The sequence below is a fragment of the Theropithecus gelada genome, chromosome 3, assembly GCF_003255815.1.
Source record: "Theropithecus gelada isolate Dixy chromosome 3, Tgel_1.0, whole genome shotgun sequence".
Classification (NCBI taxonomy): Eukaryota; Metazoa; Chordata; class Mammalia; order Primates; family Cercopithecidae; genus Theropithecus; species Theropithecus gelada.
This window is the reverse complement of record NC_037670.1, coordinates 119,854,314-119,873,922: the sequence shown is the minus strand read 5'-3', so window position 1 is coordinate 119,873,922 and position 19,609 is coordinate 119,854,314. Positions and strand designations below refer to the sequence as shown.

The 19,609-nt window shown below is 36.2% G+C and overlaps 2 protein-coding genes and 1 non-coding gene across 3 annotated transcripts in view; all 3 read right to left on the bottom strand.

Moving 5' to 3' along the window:
• SEMA3A (semaphorin 3A) overlaps positions 1-19,609 on the bottom strand; it is a 525,967-nt gene that overhangs the window by 246,498 nt on the left and 259,860 nt on the right. The window lies entirely within an intron of this gene.
• Positions 15,855-16,420, bottom strand: LOC112621089 (60S ribosomal protein L10-like). Its single transcript, XM_025380282.1, has one exon. The coding sequence runs from the start codon at positions 16,334-16,336 to the stop codon at positions 15,923-15,925; it is 414 nt and encodes a 137-aa protein (XP_025236067.1). The 5' UTR covers positions 16,337-16,420; the 3' UTR covers positions 15,855-15,922.
• LOC112621925 lies at positions 16,287-16,421 on the bottom strand. Its single transcript, XR_003118847.1, has one exon. It is a non-coding gene; the product is annotated as a small nucleolar RNA SNORA70 (small nucleolar RNA).

Sequence of the window (19,609 nt, the reverse complement as noted above, 5' to 3'; positions counted from 1 at the left end):
TTAGAGGAGTCACTATCAATGGCAGATATAGCATTATGAAATGTGTTTCTTAAATAATAAGACTTAAAGTTCAAAATTACTCCTTGATCCCTGAGCTGCAGAAGAAATGTTGTATTATGAGGCATGAAAAAAACATTAATCTCCTTGCACATTGCCATCAAAGCTGTTGGGTAACGAAGTGCATTGTCAGTGAGCAATAATATGCTGAAAGGAATCTTGTTTTCCTGAACAGAAGGTCTCAACAAAGAACTTAAAAGATTCAGTAAACCTTGCTCTAATCAGATGTGCTGTCACATGGACTTCATCATTCCATATGCAGCGCACAGGCAGAGTAGATTTAGCATGATTCTTAAGGGCCCTAGGATCTTCAGAATGGTAAGTGAACATTGCCCTCAACTTGAAATCACCAGCTATATTAGCTTCTAACAGGAGAGCTGGTCTGTGCTTTCAAATGTTGAAAACAGGCATTGACTTCTCCTTAGCTATCAAAATCTTGGATGACATCTTCTTCCAATAGAAAGCTGTTTCATTTACTATGAAAATCTGTTTAGGGTAGTCACCTTCATTAATTACTTAGCTACTTCTTCTGAATAACTTGTTGCAACTACTGCATCAGCACTTCTTGCTTCACCTTGCACTTTTATGGTATGCAGATGGTTTCTTTTCAAGATCTCATGAACCAAGCTCTGCTGGCTTCAAACTTTTCTTCTGTAGCTTCTGCACCTCTCTCATCCTTCATAGAACTGAAGAGAGTTAGGACTTTGCTTTGGATTAGACTTTGGCTTAAGAAAATATGTCTGGTTTGATCTTCCATCCAGACCACTAAAATTTTCTCCATATCAACTATAAAGCTGTTTTAACTTCTTATCATTTATGTGTTCACAGGAGTAGCTCTGTTGAATTTCCTTCAAGAACTTCTTTGCATTCATAACTTGGCTAGTTTTTTGATACAAAAAGCCTAGCTTTTGGCCTATCTCAGCTTCCAACTTGCCTTTGCCACCAAGCAAAATCATTTTCTAGCTTTTAATGTAAAGTGAAAGAGGTGCAACACTTCCCGTCATTTGAACTCTTAGAGGCCAATGTAGAATTATCAATTGGCCTAATTTAAATACTGAAATTATTATTCTAAAACAAAATATTAGGAAGACCCTAGAAGAGGGTGAGAGATGAGGAAATGGCCAGTGAGTAGAGCCGTGAGAACACATAGAGCATTTATTGATTAAGTTTTCTGTCTTATATAGGCACAGTTTGTGGCATCCCAAAATAATTATAATAGTAACATCAAGGGTCAGTAATCACAGATTATCATAACAAATATAATAATCTGAAAGTTTGAAATATTGCAAGAATTACCAAAATGTGATACAGACATTAAGAGAGCACATGCTGTTGAAAAAATGGCATCTATAGACTTTCTCTATGCAGGTTTGCCAAAAACCTTCAATTTGTAAAAAAACACAGTATCTGTGAAGTGCAGTTAAGTGAAGCATAATAAAACAAGATATGCCCATATATCAATACTTAATCTTCTGTCATTATGATTCTCTACAGTATTACTTACTAATATAATTTAGTCATTGCTCCCAAAATTCATTTTTATAACTCTGAGAGACTTCTCAAGATAGCAAGATATATGCCAAGGATAAAAAACTTTTCCATTGATTATCATCTTACACCCTATGCTATTAAATGAAAAAATGATCTAACAATATTTGAATTAAAATATAAAGGGAATTAAATTTCAATTTTTATATCTGTGACACTAAGTATAACCTCTAAACGATCAATATCACATCCTATCTTCAGGTACTCTTACACTTATGAATAAAGCAAAAGTGCACAGTCACCAATGATAAACACCTAGATGCAAGGCAGGTTACCATGCCTTCTCTCAAACACATTAAAATCATGATATGGAGGACAGGACAAACAGGAATAGCTATAAGCAGACGAATCCATCATTTGTAATATTGTAAGCAGATAAGATAAAAAACAATGACAATATTAAAAATTTCATAATTACTTAGCAATTGGCATAACTGTTTGCTTGGTAATGACACTTCCTAACAAAGCAGCCTGTAAAGAATTAGTTTACTTTTGTTCTAAAGCTTAATATTAATTGTAAACATATGGTAGATTTTCCCTAAGAAATGCATATAGTTTATATAAACAACAATTATTTTTTAATTGCAATAAACTTGGTTTTAATATAGAAATGTTTATTGATCCTAAGTAAATATTTTCAGCCTTATTCATTTACCCATTAAATCATTATTTAAGCACATAATGCCAATAATGGTGCCAAGCTGTTCAAGGGCAATGGTTCTCAAAATTTGCTGTGTTGGTATCACTAAGAAAGCTTATGCAAAATACAAATATGCAGAAATTATTCCAAACTTTCTCATTCAGGATCCAAAGATGTAGAACATAATTATGTTTTCAATAAGTTCTTCAGATGATTTCTATGCCAGAAACACAGATTAAACAAATTAAAAAGCTTTTTAATATAAAATCTTATAACAGAATTATTTCTGGACACATTATATAGGTACACAAATACTGTATAGCAGGTTCTTTTGGCACGGCAACTTACAAAACAGATGTAGACTGAGAAAAGATTTGCACCTTTATTGAAACTTTGAGGACTAAAGACAGGCAAGGGAAGATCTTTGATAAAACTCATGCTGACAATATGAAAAGTGCCAGAGTCCCACCAAACTTTAGTTAATATTTCAAGAAGAAGAAATAGGGTAGGAAGAAAAATCATCTGAGTAGTAAGTAAAGTTGGTTTATTACCTCTCTCCATATAGAGGTGTGTATGTATGCTTGCATGTGTGTACACATGTAAATGTGTGTGTGTGCATGCATATACATGTATGCTTGCCTACATATATACATATACATACACACATATTTACCCAACATGTTACACTATCTGTAATATTGTCTTTGTGATCAACGGAGCAGTTAAGCCACTGATAAAGTTCAAATCTTACTGATAGAATCTCTTTTTGATATCATGATGCTTTAATATTTTAGAAAATAACAAACTTACTTGATGAGATTGCATATAATTACAGACACAAAACCTAAAATTTAAGTTACTTATGTTTCAAAATTCAACTCAATATACAGTGTGTTTCTCTTGTAAGAGTTAACCAGTTAGAATGGGGATTCTAAAAACCATAGAAAACAGGCTCTGAGGAGGAATACTTTATATGTATTTGAAAAACTAAGGCTTTAACATATGAAACCAATATAGGGAATAAAGATAATAAAATTAACATGACATGTAGAGAGTTCCAGATATCATGAACTTTAGGAAAGATAAGATGATATCATAGTTTAGAAATAAAATAGAAATCTTAACTGAACCCAGTTGCAGAGTTCACCAGTAGAAAACCTTACGGCTTATATTACATACTTCTATTGAAATAAATGTCCAGGCATACATAAGGATAATTACAAGAATAAAATCTTGCCAAAAGCAAGGACCAATATAGAAATAAAAGTGCATGGCCAAGGAATTTCTTTAAAAAGCTTCTATAGAAATGTATATTTAAAAAGGGGTTAACAGGATAATGTATTGAAATTGTACATTATTAGACGTTAAGAATAAACAAAATGAATTATAATTTTCTGACACATTTTCCCCATCTTTAATTTAGTCATTCGTTTGCCTTGTATTCTACGTGTCCTATTTCATACTAATTTAAAGGTGACTAATTTATACCAAAGGATAGAGGAGACATATAAAAGTGACCTATGTAAGAGATGACACTCATAAATCAATTATTGGTGTTTCACTTTTTATCTGAAGGTTTAACTCAAAAGACATTGGTTTTGCATACAATTAAAGTGTTTTACTTTGAAAATTACAGAAAAATTCAAATATTACAGTGTTAATTGTGTTCTCTGTATGATAGAAAGGAATTTTAGAGATGATCTTCACAACTCAAATTTTCTGGATTTAATTATTTATAAGAAATTGTCTGGTAAACACACCAAAGGGTAAGAGGTCACTTATTTTTTTGCTCTATTTATGTTTTAAGAAAACAGACAACATCATGATGAATGAGTATTGACCCAGAGCTGAAACATTCCCAGGAAAATATACATTATGAACTATACACAATCCATTAAACAAGACAAAGTCCATTCCATTTTAGTTTCTTTCTAGGCAGTGTGAGGAAAGAGAGAGATTTAAGACACCTTGAGCACCCTTTCGAGTGCCACTAATGAAATAAATAGTATTTGTTGTCACATCACCCACTCAGAAGTAGGTATGACTTCATGCTTTTTCATTTGTCACTCTCCAGTTGAATAATGGTTCCTTTATAGGCAGACTTTTCCCCCATAGCTAGTAACTACCCACATAGAAGTTAATTGATTCATTGGTTTTCACTAGAATCTGTGGATCCTTGGGATGGTAAGCCATCAACACTACATATTATTAGGTCTAACCCCTGCTATGAAAATAAGATGATCCTGCTTTATAGTCGCCCCCAGTATATGTAATGGAACTCTATGTCATTAGAAGCAGCAAAGTTGGGAATAAATTAATTACAAAGTACAGAATGAGAATAAGTTTCTTGTAGGCCTAATAGGAAATACTTTAAAATAGTATTTTTGTGTTTCATAGCAAAGTTAAATTTATTTTTCTAATTGGTTATACATCAGTGACTTCTATTTCTATATCTCATGATTCTCAGTTTCAGACTTAATACAATTTTAGAAAAGTATTGAACATAGTGTAAAGAGAGATGAACCATGATCAAGAAGTCTAAGTTTGTGGTCACTGCTCTGTAGAATATGAACAGCATGTAATTCAATAATTAAACATTTTATCATGTTGCACACATTATGCTTGATCTTGATATGTCACAGATTGTTTCTTATGGGGAAAGGATGACACATCCAAAGTTGTGGTAACACATTAAAAATCCCCAAACCAGTTTATCTATTTAGAGAAAGTAAGACTATCGCTTTTGAGTGACCCATAAGAAAGTAATGAAGTAGGTCTTGGAGGTTTGTTGATCTGCCATTAGTGGAATATCTCTTTCACAATCAACAAAGAATGAGTGCAGAAGAGGTGTCTGGCCCCTTTGAAAAGTGAGGAGACTCTTTATAAACTAAAGAAGTTGTTTTTAATATCTTAAATCTTGTGCAACATATTCAGTGTGTTTGCCTGCATCCATCACCCTGAGGGCCAAATGTAAATTCCTAGGTCATCTCACGGAGGCAACACAAAGACACTCACGCAATATGTGCTCTGTCTTGTGGAGAAGCATGCAAGAAAGCTGTGTGTAGGACGTGGACATAATAGTATAAAAGAATTCTAGGCAGCTAGAGTGGGATAGTAGGAAGTGGAAAGAAAGTGAAAAGAGTAAGATAACGTGCTGTCTACTTTACAAGCAGTTGCACGAAGATTAATGGGCTAATTTCAGAGAAGCACTTAAACAGTTGTGGATGCCAAGTTTAAACATTATTATTTATTAGTTGGCTATGTGGTAAATTTCCCCTGAGAGCACAAGTGAAAGCCATATAAAAATGTATCTTGTTATGCAATTTCAATATGCATATTACATATACGGTAGATTTTAATTGTGTAAGAGTATTTGGAAAGATAATAAATTATCTTGAAGTAAGTCTAAGATAAAAATTATATTTATCCAAATATGTAAGCATGATCAGTATTCCAGGGGTGAAGGATCAGAAATTAACCATTAAACAAGACTTTCGGTCCCTAGAGAACAAGATTCAGGACGGGGAACGTAAACTCAGAATGGTGTTGTTGGGTAAAGAAAAGGTGTCAGAAATCACACATTTTGCCATGGACTTCCCTATAAGAAAGTCTGAAAGTAAAACGTCTTTAAATATACAAGTAGAACCCATAAAGCTTTACAAACACACAAAAAACAGAGGTTTAGGGAACCCAGACTTTCAAGTGTTCTGGAGAAATTCTGAAGCACTTTAAAAATTTGTCTACAATAAAATTATAAGGCATAGCAAACAAGAATAATTGTTCATGCAGTAAAAATCGTATCTATAACTTTTTCAATGTAGTTTGCTGCCCATGAGAGTAACCAAAAGTTTAAAATATATTATCACTATTTAAAATAAGTGTGATTTTTAAAGCACCACATTGTAGCTGGGCAAAAATTTATAGCCAATATCGTAGTCAAAATATCATATTCCAATTAAAAGCCAAAGAGCCAAATATTTACAATCATTCTGTATTTTCTATTCATATAATTATGTTCTATAATAAATATCTGATACTCACTCCACAGTAACCAATATCTGAAGTTTAAAAAGCAAGATAATTTTGGTATACAATTTTGAAAAACATCTAGTAGAAATGACATATTATTCTATTCTTAATGGCCGTGGCATTTTGGAAATGAAGATTTATAGTCAGTTATCATTGCCTATAATTATAGAGATGCCATTAAAAACCCTCTGTGCATTAAATATGCCTCACTGATTCAACCCTCATTATTTAATGCTTGAGGATTTTTCTTTGCAGGATAGAGAGACAATAGAAATGAGAGCAGCTATCCTGTACAAGGTTAATTTGTGAATGATAAATGAGTGGTTTAAAATGAACTGCATAGGTTACAGTTTAAACAGGTTTTGGCAGAAAACCAGTTTTCTCTATTGGGGAGATATATATATATACACACACACACACACACATACAGATAGATACAGATAGATATATAGATATATATGAGGAAGATTCAACAGCCAACAGCACAGGAGAAATATAATTGACTACTGTAGGAAGTCTTTCTTGAGACAGATTAAAGAGTTTATCAAGATATTTTTCAATCTCAAAGCAGCCAAGATTTGTGATCCTAACTTCAAACCAGCAAGCATTCATTTGCTACCTCATTTCTTGAAACAACAACAAAACTAAAATTATATTTTTTTGCTCTAAATAAGTGTGTCTCGTGTGACAGTTGAAAAACCAAAATGCATTTCAGTGAAATAGCTGCCTGGAAAAGTCATCCTATCCATCTTCTCAACTTATTCAATTAAACTCTGGTAAATCAAGGCCACTTTCTTATTATATTACTTCTCTTTAAAATAAGAGTTCTACAACCATGAGTGATTTTCCAATAATTCTGAGGAGGCGTCCTTACAGGCATTCTACTTCAAGGTATTAGTCCTGACGCCTGGGGTGCGGTGAGATTGGAGGTGTATTACTTCTTTACGATGTAGGACCACCTGTGTGATGTGATTTGAATGGAACTGAAATATCCGGCTTATGCAAAATAACTCCCCCATCAGACTCTCAAAGAAACTAACCCTTCTTTGCCAGTTTGAAATTCTCATTGTCAAGTAATTTTCTCCTCTTTCCCTAGCTACTGAAAGCTGGTAGATGATGTAAATGATGTAAGTCTGTGTGTGTGTGTGTGTGTGTGTGTGTGTGTGTGTGTGTCAGGGTGTCGGGGTGGGGGCAGGTAGTAGTTGCATGGGAATGGTAAGAAAAGGAAACAGATGAGGAGATTAGAAAATTATTAAAACATGAAATGTGCCTTTAATACTTTGATAAATTCTTCCATTCTATTAATATGGAGGACAAGATATGGGTTGGGTTGGCTGGGTGCAGACATTTAGCAACATAGATGTGCTATAAAAATGGGTGATGAGGCCGGGCACGGTAGGTCACGCCTGTAATCCCAGCACTTTGGGAGGCCGAGGCAGGTGGATCAGGAGTTCACGACCAGCCTGGCCAAGATGGTGAAACCCCGTCTCCATTAAAAATACAAAAACTAGCCGGGTCTGGTGGCAGGTGGCAGCTACTCAAGAGGCTGAGGCAGGAGAATCACTTGAACCTTTGTGGGAGAGGTTGCAATGAGCCGAGATCGCCACACTGCACTCCAGCCTGGGCAGCAGAGTGAGACTCCATCTCAAATAAATAAATAAATAAATAATAACTAACTAACTAACTAAATAAATAAATAAATTGCAAACTAAATTTTTTTTTTTTTTAAAAAAAAAAAGGGTGATGAAGCCAGAGTACAATGAGCTAGGATGAGATGGTTGGGCCTGGAATAAATGGAGGACTAAGCGATGGGTACATTGGAAACTATGAAGTAAAGGAAACATTTCACTAATAAGAAAATAGAAATAATCTTAACCAAGATTGAATCAAAATTAGGTGGACCTTAAGGAGGCCAAAAATACCATACCTCATCACACAAATATTCTGTACTTATTTAGCATTTATTGATTGGGGCTACTAAGAAACTGATTTTCTTTTAATGAAATGTTACCTCATTATATACATTATATATATATTATATACATTAAAAATAGACTATATATATGCTGAGGATTTTCTATTTGCCCATCCAAAACTTCTCTCCATCTTATTTATCTTCTGTGTGCACAAAATGATTAGCAGTTAAGGTAAAAATTCATGTATGTATAGTTCAACAATCATGTTATACGTAGTAAATACATAAAAACGTATGCCAATTTAAATGAATACATTTAGGAAAAAAAAAAAACCATCAACTGAGTCTGATGTTTTCTGGTTTCTATTTTGGGTTTGCCAATGAGGATTAACAGCAGGAGATCAGAGTGAATGAGAAAGGGAATGAAAGCAAGTTAAGTACCACGTTCATTTGCCGGGATTCCTCCCTGCAGGATTTCATTGGCTGACTGCATGCTTCCTGTCTGTTGTTCCAAGTTCTGTAAACACTTCTTCCCTTCCTCTCCTTTAAGTCCTATGGCTGATCATGGTGCCTTCTATTGAAGCCCTGTAATACCTCATCGAGGTTTTTCACTTGAAATTTCCCTAAACCCCACCAATATCTTTCTAAATTGTCCCTTAGACAATTGTCCCTTAGACAATCATCCGTGGATGGTTAAACACGGATATAGTTTTACAAGGTTGCTTTAAAATTCTGGAGTAAATTTGGCAAAATAAAAAGTTTTTTTTGTTATGTTTTTCTCGTCTCTTTTAGAGCAATAGTTTTTTCCCTTGATAATAAAACCAAATAATTCAGATATTTATTCACCATGAACAATTAAAAAGCATTTTTAAAAGTTTAATATAACTCAAAATTGCAAATGAAACTCATTAGACTCCCTCTTAGTAGTATATTTTATTTCATACATAGAGTGAGTGACACAGCATTTACTAGAATCTCATAGATAAACATACTATTTTTCCTTCAAGTTTCATTATCAATCTATTTAACCTTGGATTATTATTTAACCTTGGATTGCTGATTAAGCACAACATGCCATCTGGCAGAATTTGCTTTTCCAGACAAATTCTCTTAAAAATATTTCTTGCCGGGCGCGGTGGCTCAAGCCTGTAATCCCAGCACTTTGGGAGGCCGAGACGGGCGGATCACGAGGTCAGGAGATCGAGACCATCCTGGCGAACACGGTGAAACCCCGTCTCTACTAAAAATACAAAAAAAAACTAGCCGGGCGAGGTGAGGGGCGCCTGTAGTCCCAGCTACTCGGGAGGCTGAGGCAGGAGAATGGCGGGAACCCGGGAGGCGGAGCTTGCAGTGAGCTGAGATGCGGCCACTGCACTCCAGCCTGGGTGACAGAGCCAGACTCTGTCTCAAAAAAAAAAAAAAAAAATATTTCTTAGTTTCTGGGGACTACCAAAATGAAATCTTGTGGCGTCTATAGTTTTTCAGTGTCTTCAAGTCCTATATTTCTATGTCAATGTTAGTTCTTAATGAAAGGGTTTCTGTAGATCGGAAATTAATAAAATTTAATTTTGATTTTTGTAATGGAACACGATTAATTTCTGGACTCTCTACCCAGAGAACAGTTACATTAATCCCTTTCTCTATTATCTCTGGTATACCTCCCCACTTTCATCTTTCCTTGGTTCTTTTCTTTCTTTTTTTCTTTTTTTTTTTTGAGGAGGAGTCTCGCCCTGCCGCCCAGGCTGGGGTGCAGTGGCCGGAGCTCAGCTTACTGCAAGCTCCGCCTCCCGGGTTCACGCCATTCTCCTGCCTCAGCCTCCCGAGTAGCTGGGACCACAGGCGCCGCCACCGCGCCCGGCCAGTTTTTTTGTATTTTTTTAGTAGAGACGGGGTTTCACCGTGTTAGCCAGGATGGTCTCGATCTTGACCTCGTGATCCGCCCATCTCGGCCTCCCAAAGTGCTGGGATTACAGGCTTGAGCCACCGCGCCCGGCCTCGGTTCTTTTCTTTCAAGTCAACAAGCGTGCCCAATTTCCTGACCTTATGGAAAGAAAAAGAAAAACAATTGTAGTAAAAAAACCCTCCGTGTCCTCATATGTCCCCCTTTTGCTTTGTATCAATCTCTATTTCCCTTTACTGTCAACCTTTTCAGACGACAAATTAACTGAGACTGGCTCTGATCTTACTCCCCTTTTCTCTACTCAGTTCTCGTCAGTCAACAGAATGCCCTAAGTAAGTTACTGATGATCTTCTAGTTATCTAGTTTTCATCTTATTTCAAATCTCTGGCATTTGACATTCTTAACCAATTGAAATTCCTAAAATGCCACCTCCTTCCTTTTTTATGATATGGCCTTCCCTTAACTCTCTTACTTCACAGGTCTATAACCCCCATCATCAGCTTTGTTAATTGACTCTCTCTCTCTTCCTATACTCTCTTTTTATCGAGGTTTTATCCCTGCTCTTTTCTCTTTTCAGTCTAACAACTTTTAAAAATTAGATTTTACCTCATTATCATGACTTCAATTATGACATATATTCTGATATTTTTTTAAATCAATATCTGTAGCCTATAACTCTCTTTCAAACTTCAAAACTCCTATTTCTAACTACTTTGGAGTGAGGTCCACATAAACAGCCTCAATTGAACTCAACTTTAACAGGGACAAGTTCAATTTAATATTATCCTAAATAAAGCACTCCTCTTCTATTTGTACTTTCTCCAATGCACATAACTTTGAAATCCCAAGTCAATAATGTTCTTTCAGTTATTTTAGCTCATGCGTCTCCTAGGTTTTATTTTGTTGTTAACCTAATCACCATGTCTTTTTTTTTTATTCTATGGTCTAACCATGTCTTGTCTGGTTCGGCTCTTATGTTTGTTGCCATCAGCTTGGTTTGCTGTCTCAACTTCTCTTGATTACAGTTTTGCAATAATGTCCTCAAGCTTGTAATCTTGATTACACAGTTATCTAAGTTAAATTAAAATTGTTTATATTTCTCTATTACACATGTTTTTAATGCCTTCTCTTTCTTTGTTGTTATTTTAAAAAAGTTTTTGATATTTTCATAATCAAGCTCCTGTTGTTATTTCTTTTTTAAATTTTTTTTTTTTTTTTTTTTTTTTTTTTTTTTGAGACGGAGTCTCGCGCTGTGTCACCCAGGCTGGAGTGCAGTGGCGCGATCTCGGCTCACTGCAAGCTCCGCCTCCCAGGTTCAGGCCATTCTCCTGCCTCAGCCTCCGAGTAGCTGGGACTACAGGCGCCCGCCACCACGCCCGGCTAGTTTTTTGTATTTTTAGTAGAGACGGGGTTTCACCATGTTAGCCAGGATGGTCTCGATCTCCTGACCTCGTGATCCGCCCGCCTCGGCCTCCCAAAGTGCTGGGATTACAGGCTTGAGCCACCGCGCCCGGCCTCCTGTTGTTATTTCTAACTTTATCTTCTAGCACTTCCCTGTTAGCAGTCTGTCCCAGTTATTCCAACAGTATTTACAGTTTACCCCCAAATCTTAGGGTATCACAGTAAGGTCTGTATGCACAACCATTTGGGCTGTAACGCTATACTACTAGGTTTCTGACTGGAATATCCTTGTTATACTTCAAAAAATTTCCTCACCTGATGCTTCTTCCCTGGGATGATTCTTGAATCTCATAAACAGAATGAATCACACCAACTTTGGAGTATCTACATATATTTAACTGCACATATCTCACTATACTGAAATGTTTCATTTACACATGAGAATCAAGTTATTCTGTGGCATTCTAACTGCAGAGTATGTGCCTTTGTTACTTTAATTCCTCAGTTCCTAGCACAGTGCCTGGATCATAGCAAGCAGTCAATAAATATGTGTCTACCCACAGGGAATAAGTGTAGGAGGGAGAAGGAATACATGACAATCTCATGGTTGTCTATCATGTAGTCCAGGAATAAGAATCCATGAGGTTAGACGGAGAGAGACCATGAGTCACCATCCAGTGGAAGATCAGAAGGAAGAAAAGGTCTTTGAACATAATTTTTCTGGGAGTGGAAAGTATAAACAAGGTGGTAACAGCATTCTAAAACTAAAATAAAATGAGACTGTATGTTCCTCATTTAATTTTTAAGGAGAGACCTATTACACTACTTAAAAGCCAGTTAACAAAGAGCCCCAGATAACCATGGGAAGCTGCTGATGTGGTACAGTGACAGAGTCTTGGGAAGTTTGAGAAAATATTTGAGGCCAGAAGGGACTGGAAAAACAAATCCTGTAAAATAAATTAGCACCCTGAGGACATCCTTTTGACTGATCTTTACTAAGCAAGAGTGTGTTTTAGTAAGCTGAGTCTAAAAAGACAACAGACAAAGCCAAGGCCAATGTCAGGTTGGGTAGGAGGCCACTTCAAAGCCAGAAAAATAGCTCTTCTACTTTGGGAAACAGAAAAATAACTTCCCCGGAGAGGATATATGGAATGCTTAGCCTTGGTTCTTAAACTTGGTTCTTAGAGTAGAAGGAGAGCAAGACAGACAGAGTAAATAAAAACAAAGGTATGTGTGTGTGTGTGTGTGTGTATATATATATATACACATACATATGTAAATATATGTTTGTGTATATGTGTGTGTGTGTGTGTGTGTGTATGTATACGTGTATATATTAAGTCAACCAAGATGTATTGGTGTTTAAATAATAATTCAAATAACAATTCAAAGAAAGCCAGTATAGCCTTATTAATACCTGCCAAAATTCTCTTTAAGTTATAAAGTATCACTCATGAGAAAGAGGTTCACTAAACATGACAAAGCATTTAATTCCATAGATTTTATACATACATATACATATTTTTCAAATTTTCTTGCAACTAAGGTCATATTTTGAAAATATAAAAGGAAAAATGTCCAGTTTTCCAAACAGAAATTGACAGACTCATGACTAGAATACAAGATTTTAAAATATCTCTGTGGTAGATTGTTTAATATCTCTCTCTCTCTCCCTCTCTCTCTCTGTCACACACACACACATACACACACATGCTCATCAGTAAAGATACAAAAGATTTAAACAACAAAACTAACAAACTTGTACCCAACAACTGAAGAATATAACTATCCCTTTGTAAATAAGAGCCATGCTATCCTTTTGGTTTCAATTATATTTCTTTTCACGTATTCTTTTCTTCATTTTAACCACAGCATATAAGAAAACACTGTATTCAATATCACATAACTTGTCTGAGACAAGTTTAAGAGGTTTTCCTTCTAATTTTCTTACAAAACTAACTTGGTGTTTCTATTTTCATTCATTTTCTTGAAATGCCTCCAAGTTCTCTTTAAATGCAAAAGAATGCTTTACACAAACACAGATTGCTATTTCACAAACATTTTGTCATCTTTGCTCTTCTAGGTGCTTTCCCTTCTCAGCATCACCTCAAGGATTCTTTCCATGACTCTGAGCCAAGTGTTAGCTCTTCCCTTAGTGGATAGCTTACATAGGGTTCGATGTCAACAAGTCCCTTCTTAGGATGTATTGAGCAGTGAAGGATTAATTTAATAAAGAACGTTGCTTTACCCCTAGGAAAATGACAAGTTGTTAAGGTGGAATTGGTCTTTGGAGTTATTCTATTTTTCGAGGTATTTCAATAATTTGTAGACTTTCCACTACCCAGTGGCTGACTTAATGAATTAACTTGTAACTTCTCAATCATGCAATATTTTCTTCTGTTTAATTTGTTTTTGCTCCTTTTATGTAGTTAATACATTCACTGGTTAAGAACAAACTTTTTCTTGCATACATATATTGTCTTGAGTAAAAAGTATGTTCTGTTGAACGCTCTAGTGGAGCAGAAACACCGATAAACATTTTAAACCCCCATTTCACCTCTTTAATAGTTGTGTGATTTGGCTACTTATGTAACCTCACTGTTCTTTGTTTTCTTTTATACTCCCCTTAAAAAGAAGCAAGGCAAATAGCATTTACTTAATAAAGTTGTTGTGAGGATTAAAAGAATGTAGACTATCTGCTACAGGATATTCTGTGTCATATAATGAAATTTAATAGGCAAATTCACAACTATGCAATTTTTACACATAATGAGAAATGAAAATTGTTTATTGTCAATGAATATAATTTATATTAATAAAGGAATTTTAATTTAAAAGATAATAGAAAAGTGAGTCAACATTTTTAAAAAGCCTTGAGAAAGATTTCAACCATGGAATGATATATTCAATAATACCATAGTGCTGTCTCATTCCCTGAACACTTATTGTTAGCTGAATAGATTCTTCCTATTGTTTTCAATTCAGTTTGACTAAATCAAAAGAAAAAATATTTGAAAAGCAATGCCTTTACTGTATTTACTGAGTGGCCAAACAATGTCTGGCAAATTTTGCCATGCAAAGACATAGCAGTGATTTTGGTGAAGCATAGAGCCCTGGTAGAAATGCAACATTAACTGACTCTTCAAATGCCTGAGATAAATGGAATTAATAATAAACGTACAATATTTTGACTATCATGTGAATCTAACCGATGCTCTATACTAAAAAAAAAAGTCCCATTTTTATAAAGTATTTTAGAACCACAGTTATTAGTCCTATTTGTTCATTTGTTTATTATAATGATAACCTTGAAACCATAATAAAATATAAGATGTCAATAGGAACCTGCATAAAAAGAAAATACACTGTTTTAAGGGGGATGGGGTGGGTGTTAGTGATGTCCCTTATATCATTTGTTCTCATTCTCTACTTCTAAACTGGAATTGCTTCTAACTAAATTCTGGATCTTTTAAAGACGTTAAAAATCCTACAACCTAATATTTTCCTGGAATACAGTCTCCACTTTCTCACCTGAACCGAAAACTCACCTTCCTCTGGTGGTGCTATTTACCCTAAAACCCTTCCACACTCACACTCATGAAGAAGCTAGTGTTCTCATAATGCTCGCTGCCATGTTGAGACCATTGCCCTGGTATCATTTATCAGTAACTCTTTAATTTTGAGACATGTACTATTCAGTTATGCGGCCTTCTTCCCATTGATTTGTCTTTATTTCTCTACTGCATGGGGTTCTTCTTTTTCCTCATTGATGTAAGTCTGCTGTGATCACAATATTCTTTGATTACCCTTCCTGCTCTGGTTCTTAACATTCAAATTGAGGAGCCTTTGAACCACACCCTTGTTGTGCTTGGGCGTCTTCAACTCCAAATACCTCGATTTTTATTTTACCCATATGTTTCTCTTGACTTTTTCTTTTTTTTTTTTTTTTTTTTTTTTTTTGAGACGGAGTCTCGCGCTGTGTCACCCAGGCTGGAGTGCAGTGGCGCGATCTCGGCTCACTGCAAGCTCCGCCTCCCAGGTTCACGCCATTCTCCTGCCTCAGCCTCCGAGTAGCTGGGACTACAGGCGCCCGCCACCTCGCCCGGCTAGTTTTTTGTATTTTTAGTAGAGACGGGGTTTCACCATGTTAGCCAGGATGGTCTCGATCTCGTGACCTCGTGATCCACCCGCCTCGGCCTCCCAAAGTGCTGGGATTACAGGCTTGAGCCACCGCGCCCGGCCTTCTCTTGACTTTTTCTATTCTTATAAGTTTTATCCACTCCATTCCAGCCCCAACACTCACTGTAGGCTTATTCCTTTTAGATTTAATAGCAGGCAGTTTCATTATTTATTTATTTATTTTATTTTTTTTTTTTGACAGGAAGTAGAATTTATTGGTGAGTATTAAGTGGGGGCAGCATATTGGAAGCCCTCATGAGTGCAGGGCCCGCCATTTGTCCAGAGGACCACGATTGGGGATGTACTTGACCCCACAGCCATCTGGGATGAGCCGCTTTTCAGCCACCATGTCTTCAAATTCATCAGCATTGAACTTGGTGAAGCCCCACTTCTTTGAGATGTGGATCTTCTGGCGGCCAGGAAACTTGAACTTGGCCCTGCGCAGGGCCTCAATCACATGCTCCTTGTTCTGCAGCTTGGTGCGGATGGACATGATAACTTGGCCAATGTGAACCCTGGCCACAGTGCCCTGGGGCTTTCCAAAAGCACCTCGCATGCCCGTTTGGAGCCTACATTGGGGTAATGCAAAGTTAGAAACATGAATGTCCATCGTAAAGGCCTGTCTCCAAGGTCCCTTAGAGCAACCCATACAACAAACAGGCTGCATACACTACCAAGGAAGCTGCTGTTTGCAGTCATTGCACACTGGGCCCCCATGAGGAAAGGAACTCAGTCGGCTTAATTGGCTGCAGATCATTATTTATTTTATATATTTCTAGATTTACTAATTACTCAGTCTGACCTTCTGCCTGCCATGTGTGTGTGCCATTTCAATTTTCAAATCTAGGGTAATTTTTTGTAGTTTCGTTACTGAGTACTGAGCACTGTTGGAGAAGGTCAAATAACAAAGGTAATTTTATCTATTACAGATGAATTCTAACTAATATCATTTAATATCCCAATGCTGTTTTCCTGCATTTTTACTCTGCATGTAGCATAAGGGGAAACTTTTACATCAACTTGCCTAGAGTGCAACTTCATGGAAACATTCTGAAGGGGCATTTGGTAATATATATGAAATGATTTAAGAATAAATTCTTTAAAACAGGAAGGCCATTATTAGCCAATTATCCAAAGACAAACATCAGATGTCTGTACAAGTATGTATTTTTTCAGTTGTTCATAATAAATTTGTTAAATAAATTATATAAATATAGTAGACTAGTATGCATTCATTAATTGCATATTATATTAATAATGACTAGATATTTTTCCGCATTACTGAGTGAAATGAAAGATAAACTGCTATGATACATATGATTGTATACATTACTTTATATTTAATATAGGCAATCATTTACAAGTGTTTTGTGTGTGAATAACTATGTATTTTGTAGTTTCGAAAAATGTTAGCTGGATTATCAACAATTATTGATTTAAGGTATTGAAATTTTGATTACTTTTGATATTATTGTTTCTTCTGTATTTCTTTATTTTCTTCTCCATATTTTCAATGTTACTTGAAATACCTGCATGAATAAATATTATTGGAATAAGAAAAATGATACAGTAAATGCTATTATTTTTTTTAAAAAGTAGTTTGGGTATAACTGTTTTAATTCTTAATTCCTCTTCTCCATTTTGTGTCCAAACAAACTAGAATCTACTTTCCTCACTCCATCTATTCTACTAAAATGGTTCTCATAAAGACCAATTATCAATGAGCTTATTATCCAACCGAAGTACCCTCTATTCTTGGGCAACAAGGAGAACTCTAACATGGTCGAGTATACCGTCTTCACGAAAACATAGCTACTTTAGCTCTGTTTTCCATACTTTATGCCGTTGCATCTTAAGCTTTTTCACCAGTTTATTTTCCTTCACTTGGCTCCTAAGAACAGATGTTTCCTAAGGCCCCATGTTTAGGGTGCATTCCTTTCCACCCAACACACTTTTAACTAATCTATTTTCCTCCCACAACTTCAAATATCACCCTCACTGGATGATTCTCAAATCATTATCAAAACATCAAAGGCACATGCCTAATTGACTACTGTTTACTGCACAAAACAAGCCTGATGTCATCTCAAATTGCCTATGTGCAAATTAGAATTCATTTGTTTCTCTTCCAAACTTTCTCCTATGCCTTCAATTTTAAGTGCACCACTGCCACTCTCCTTTGCTTGGGTTAAAAATTTCAGTTTTCTTGAACTTCCTCTTCCTCCTGTCTGTTAGCTAGTCACCACATCTGTATTGATTATGTGCCTATCACATATTTGTCAGTGGGCGAATGAAGTAAAGTTTCAGATGAGGTGTTATTTCCTTTATGCTCCCAGTTATACTAGCCTAATTTGGACATTAATCACTTCTATCCTGGATATCCAATATAACCTCCTAACAGAGGTTTCTAACTCTCCCTTCAGTTACACAGTCAGCAGCATTAATTCACTATAAGTTCTGAATATGATTGCCTCTCTTTGCAAGAGAAAATGAACATTACTAAAACATTAGTCTGACATTTCAAGCCCTTCCTCCAAGATGTTATTGCAATCTTCCCGTTTAACTTCCTTTTCCATGCACAGTTTATCTTTATCTCACAAATACTCTATTAGTCACTAACGACTAATCCCATTCTCCTAAGGGCAAGTCTTTTCCATCTATGATATCAATTTGATATAGTAAAAGAGTTTGAAATTCACTTGGAATACAGGTAATTATTGATTTTGCCCTATCCTCTTGGTCGTTTTGCCTCAGTCTATCAAAACCAATTCAAGTGCGTTATCTTCCATTTCCTTGAACAAATCTCTCTTCCTGTTGTTTATGGAGTGTACATCTGAGGTGCAAAGTATTTCAGTTAATTCTATATGTGAGTCACCTTCATGACTGTGAATACCCTCAAAGCAGAGGCCTTAAAAAGGATAGTCTGTATTAATTACCTGGAAAAAATGGCAGTAACTGATATACTTAAAGCAATATCATATATATTCTATTTAAAATAAATTTAACAGTGTTAGGGAGGGAAGGAAGTTAAACTCACATTCTAAAATTTAAAATGACCAAATAAATAAATTGGGAAAAGCAATGCCGAACATTAATAGTGAAAACATATTTTTGAAATAATTAACACCTGAATCATAATTAGCAACTAAGTGTAGGAAGAAACTGATGATGCTGAAAACAAAATGTGTTTACTTTATCCCAGAGTTAAGGAAAAGACAAACATAAGTAAGTAAGTGAATTTCTGAGCAACAACTTCTTAGCAATCAAAGTCTAACCTACCAAATTTAATATTTGAGATAGTTTACATCAACAGGTAAATTTCATTATTAAGCAATTAGCCACTCATTCTCTTACTCAAATTTATTACTCATTGAGTTAATACAACATACAAGACATAGTATTAGGGAAAATGTCTTTAAGAAGTTCATAATCGGCCGGGCGCGGTGGCTCACGCCTGTAATCCCAGCACTTTGGGAGGCCGAGACGGGCGGATCACAAGGTCAGGAGATCGAGACCATCCTGGCTAACACGGTGAAACCCCGTCTCTACTAAAAGTACAAAAAACTAGCCGGGCGAGGTGGCGGGCGCCTGTAGTCCCAGCTACTCGGGAGGCTGAGGCAGGAGAATGGCATAAACCCAGGAGGCGGAGCTTGTAGTGAGCCGAGTTCGTGCCACTGCACTCCAGCCTGGGCGACAGAGCAAAGACTCCGTCTCAAAAAAAAAAAAAAGCCGGGCGCGGTGGCTCAAGCCTGTAATCCCAGCACTTTGGGAGGCCGAGACGGGTGGATCACGAGGTCAGGAGATCGAGACCATCCTGGCTAACACGGTGAAACCCCGCCTCTACTAAAAAATACAAAAAACTAGCCGGGCGAAGTGGCGGGCGCCTGTGGTCCCAGCTACTTGGGAGGCTGAGGCAGGAGAATGGCGTAAACCCGGGAGG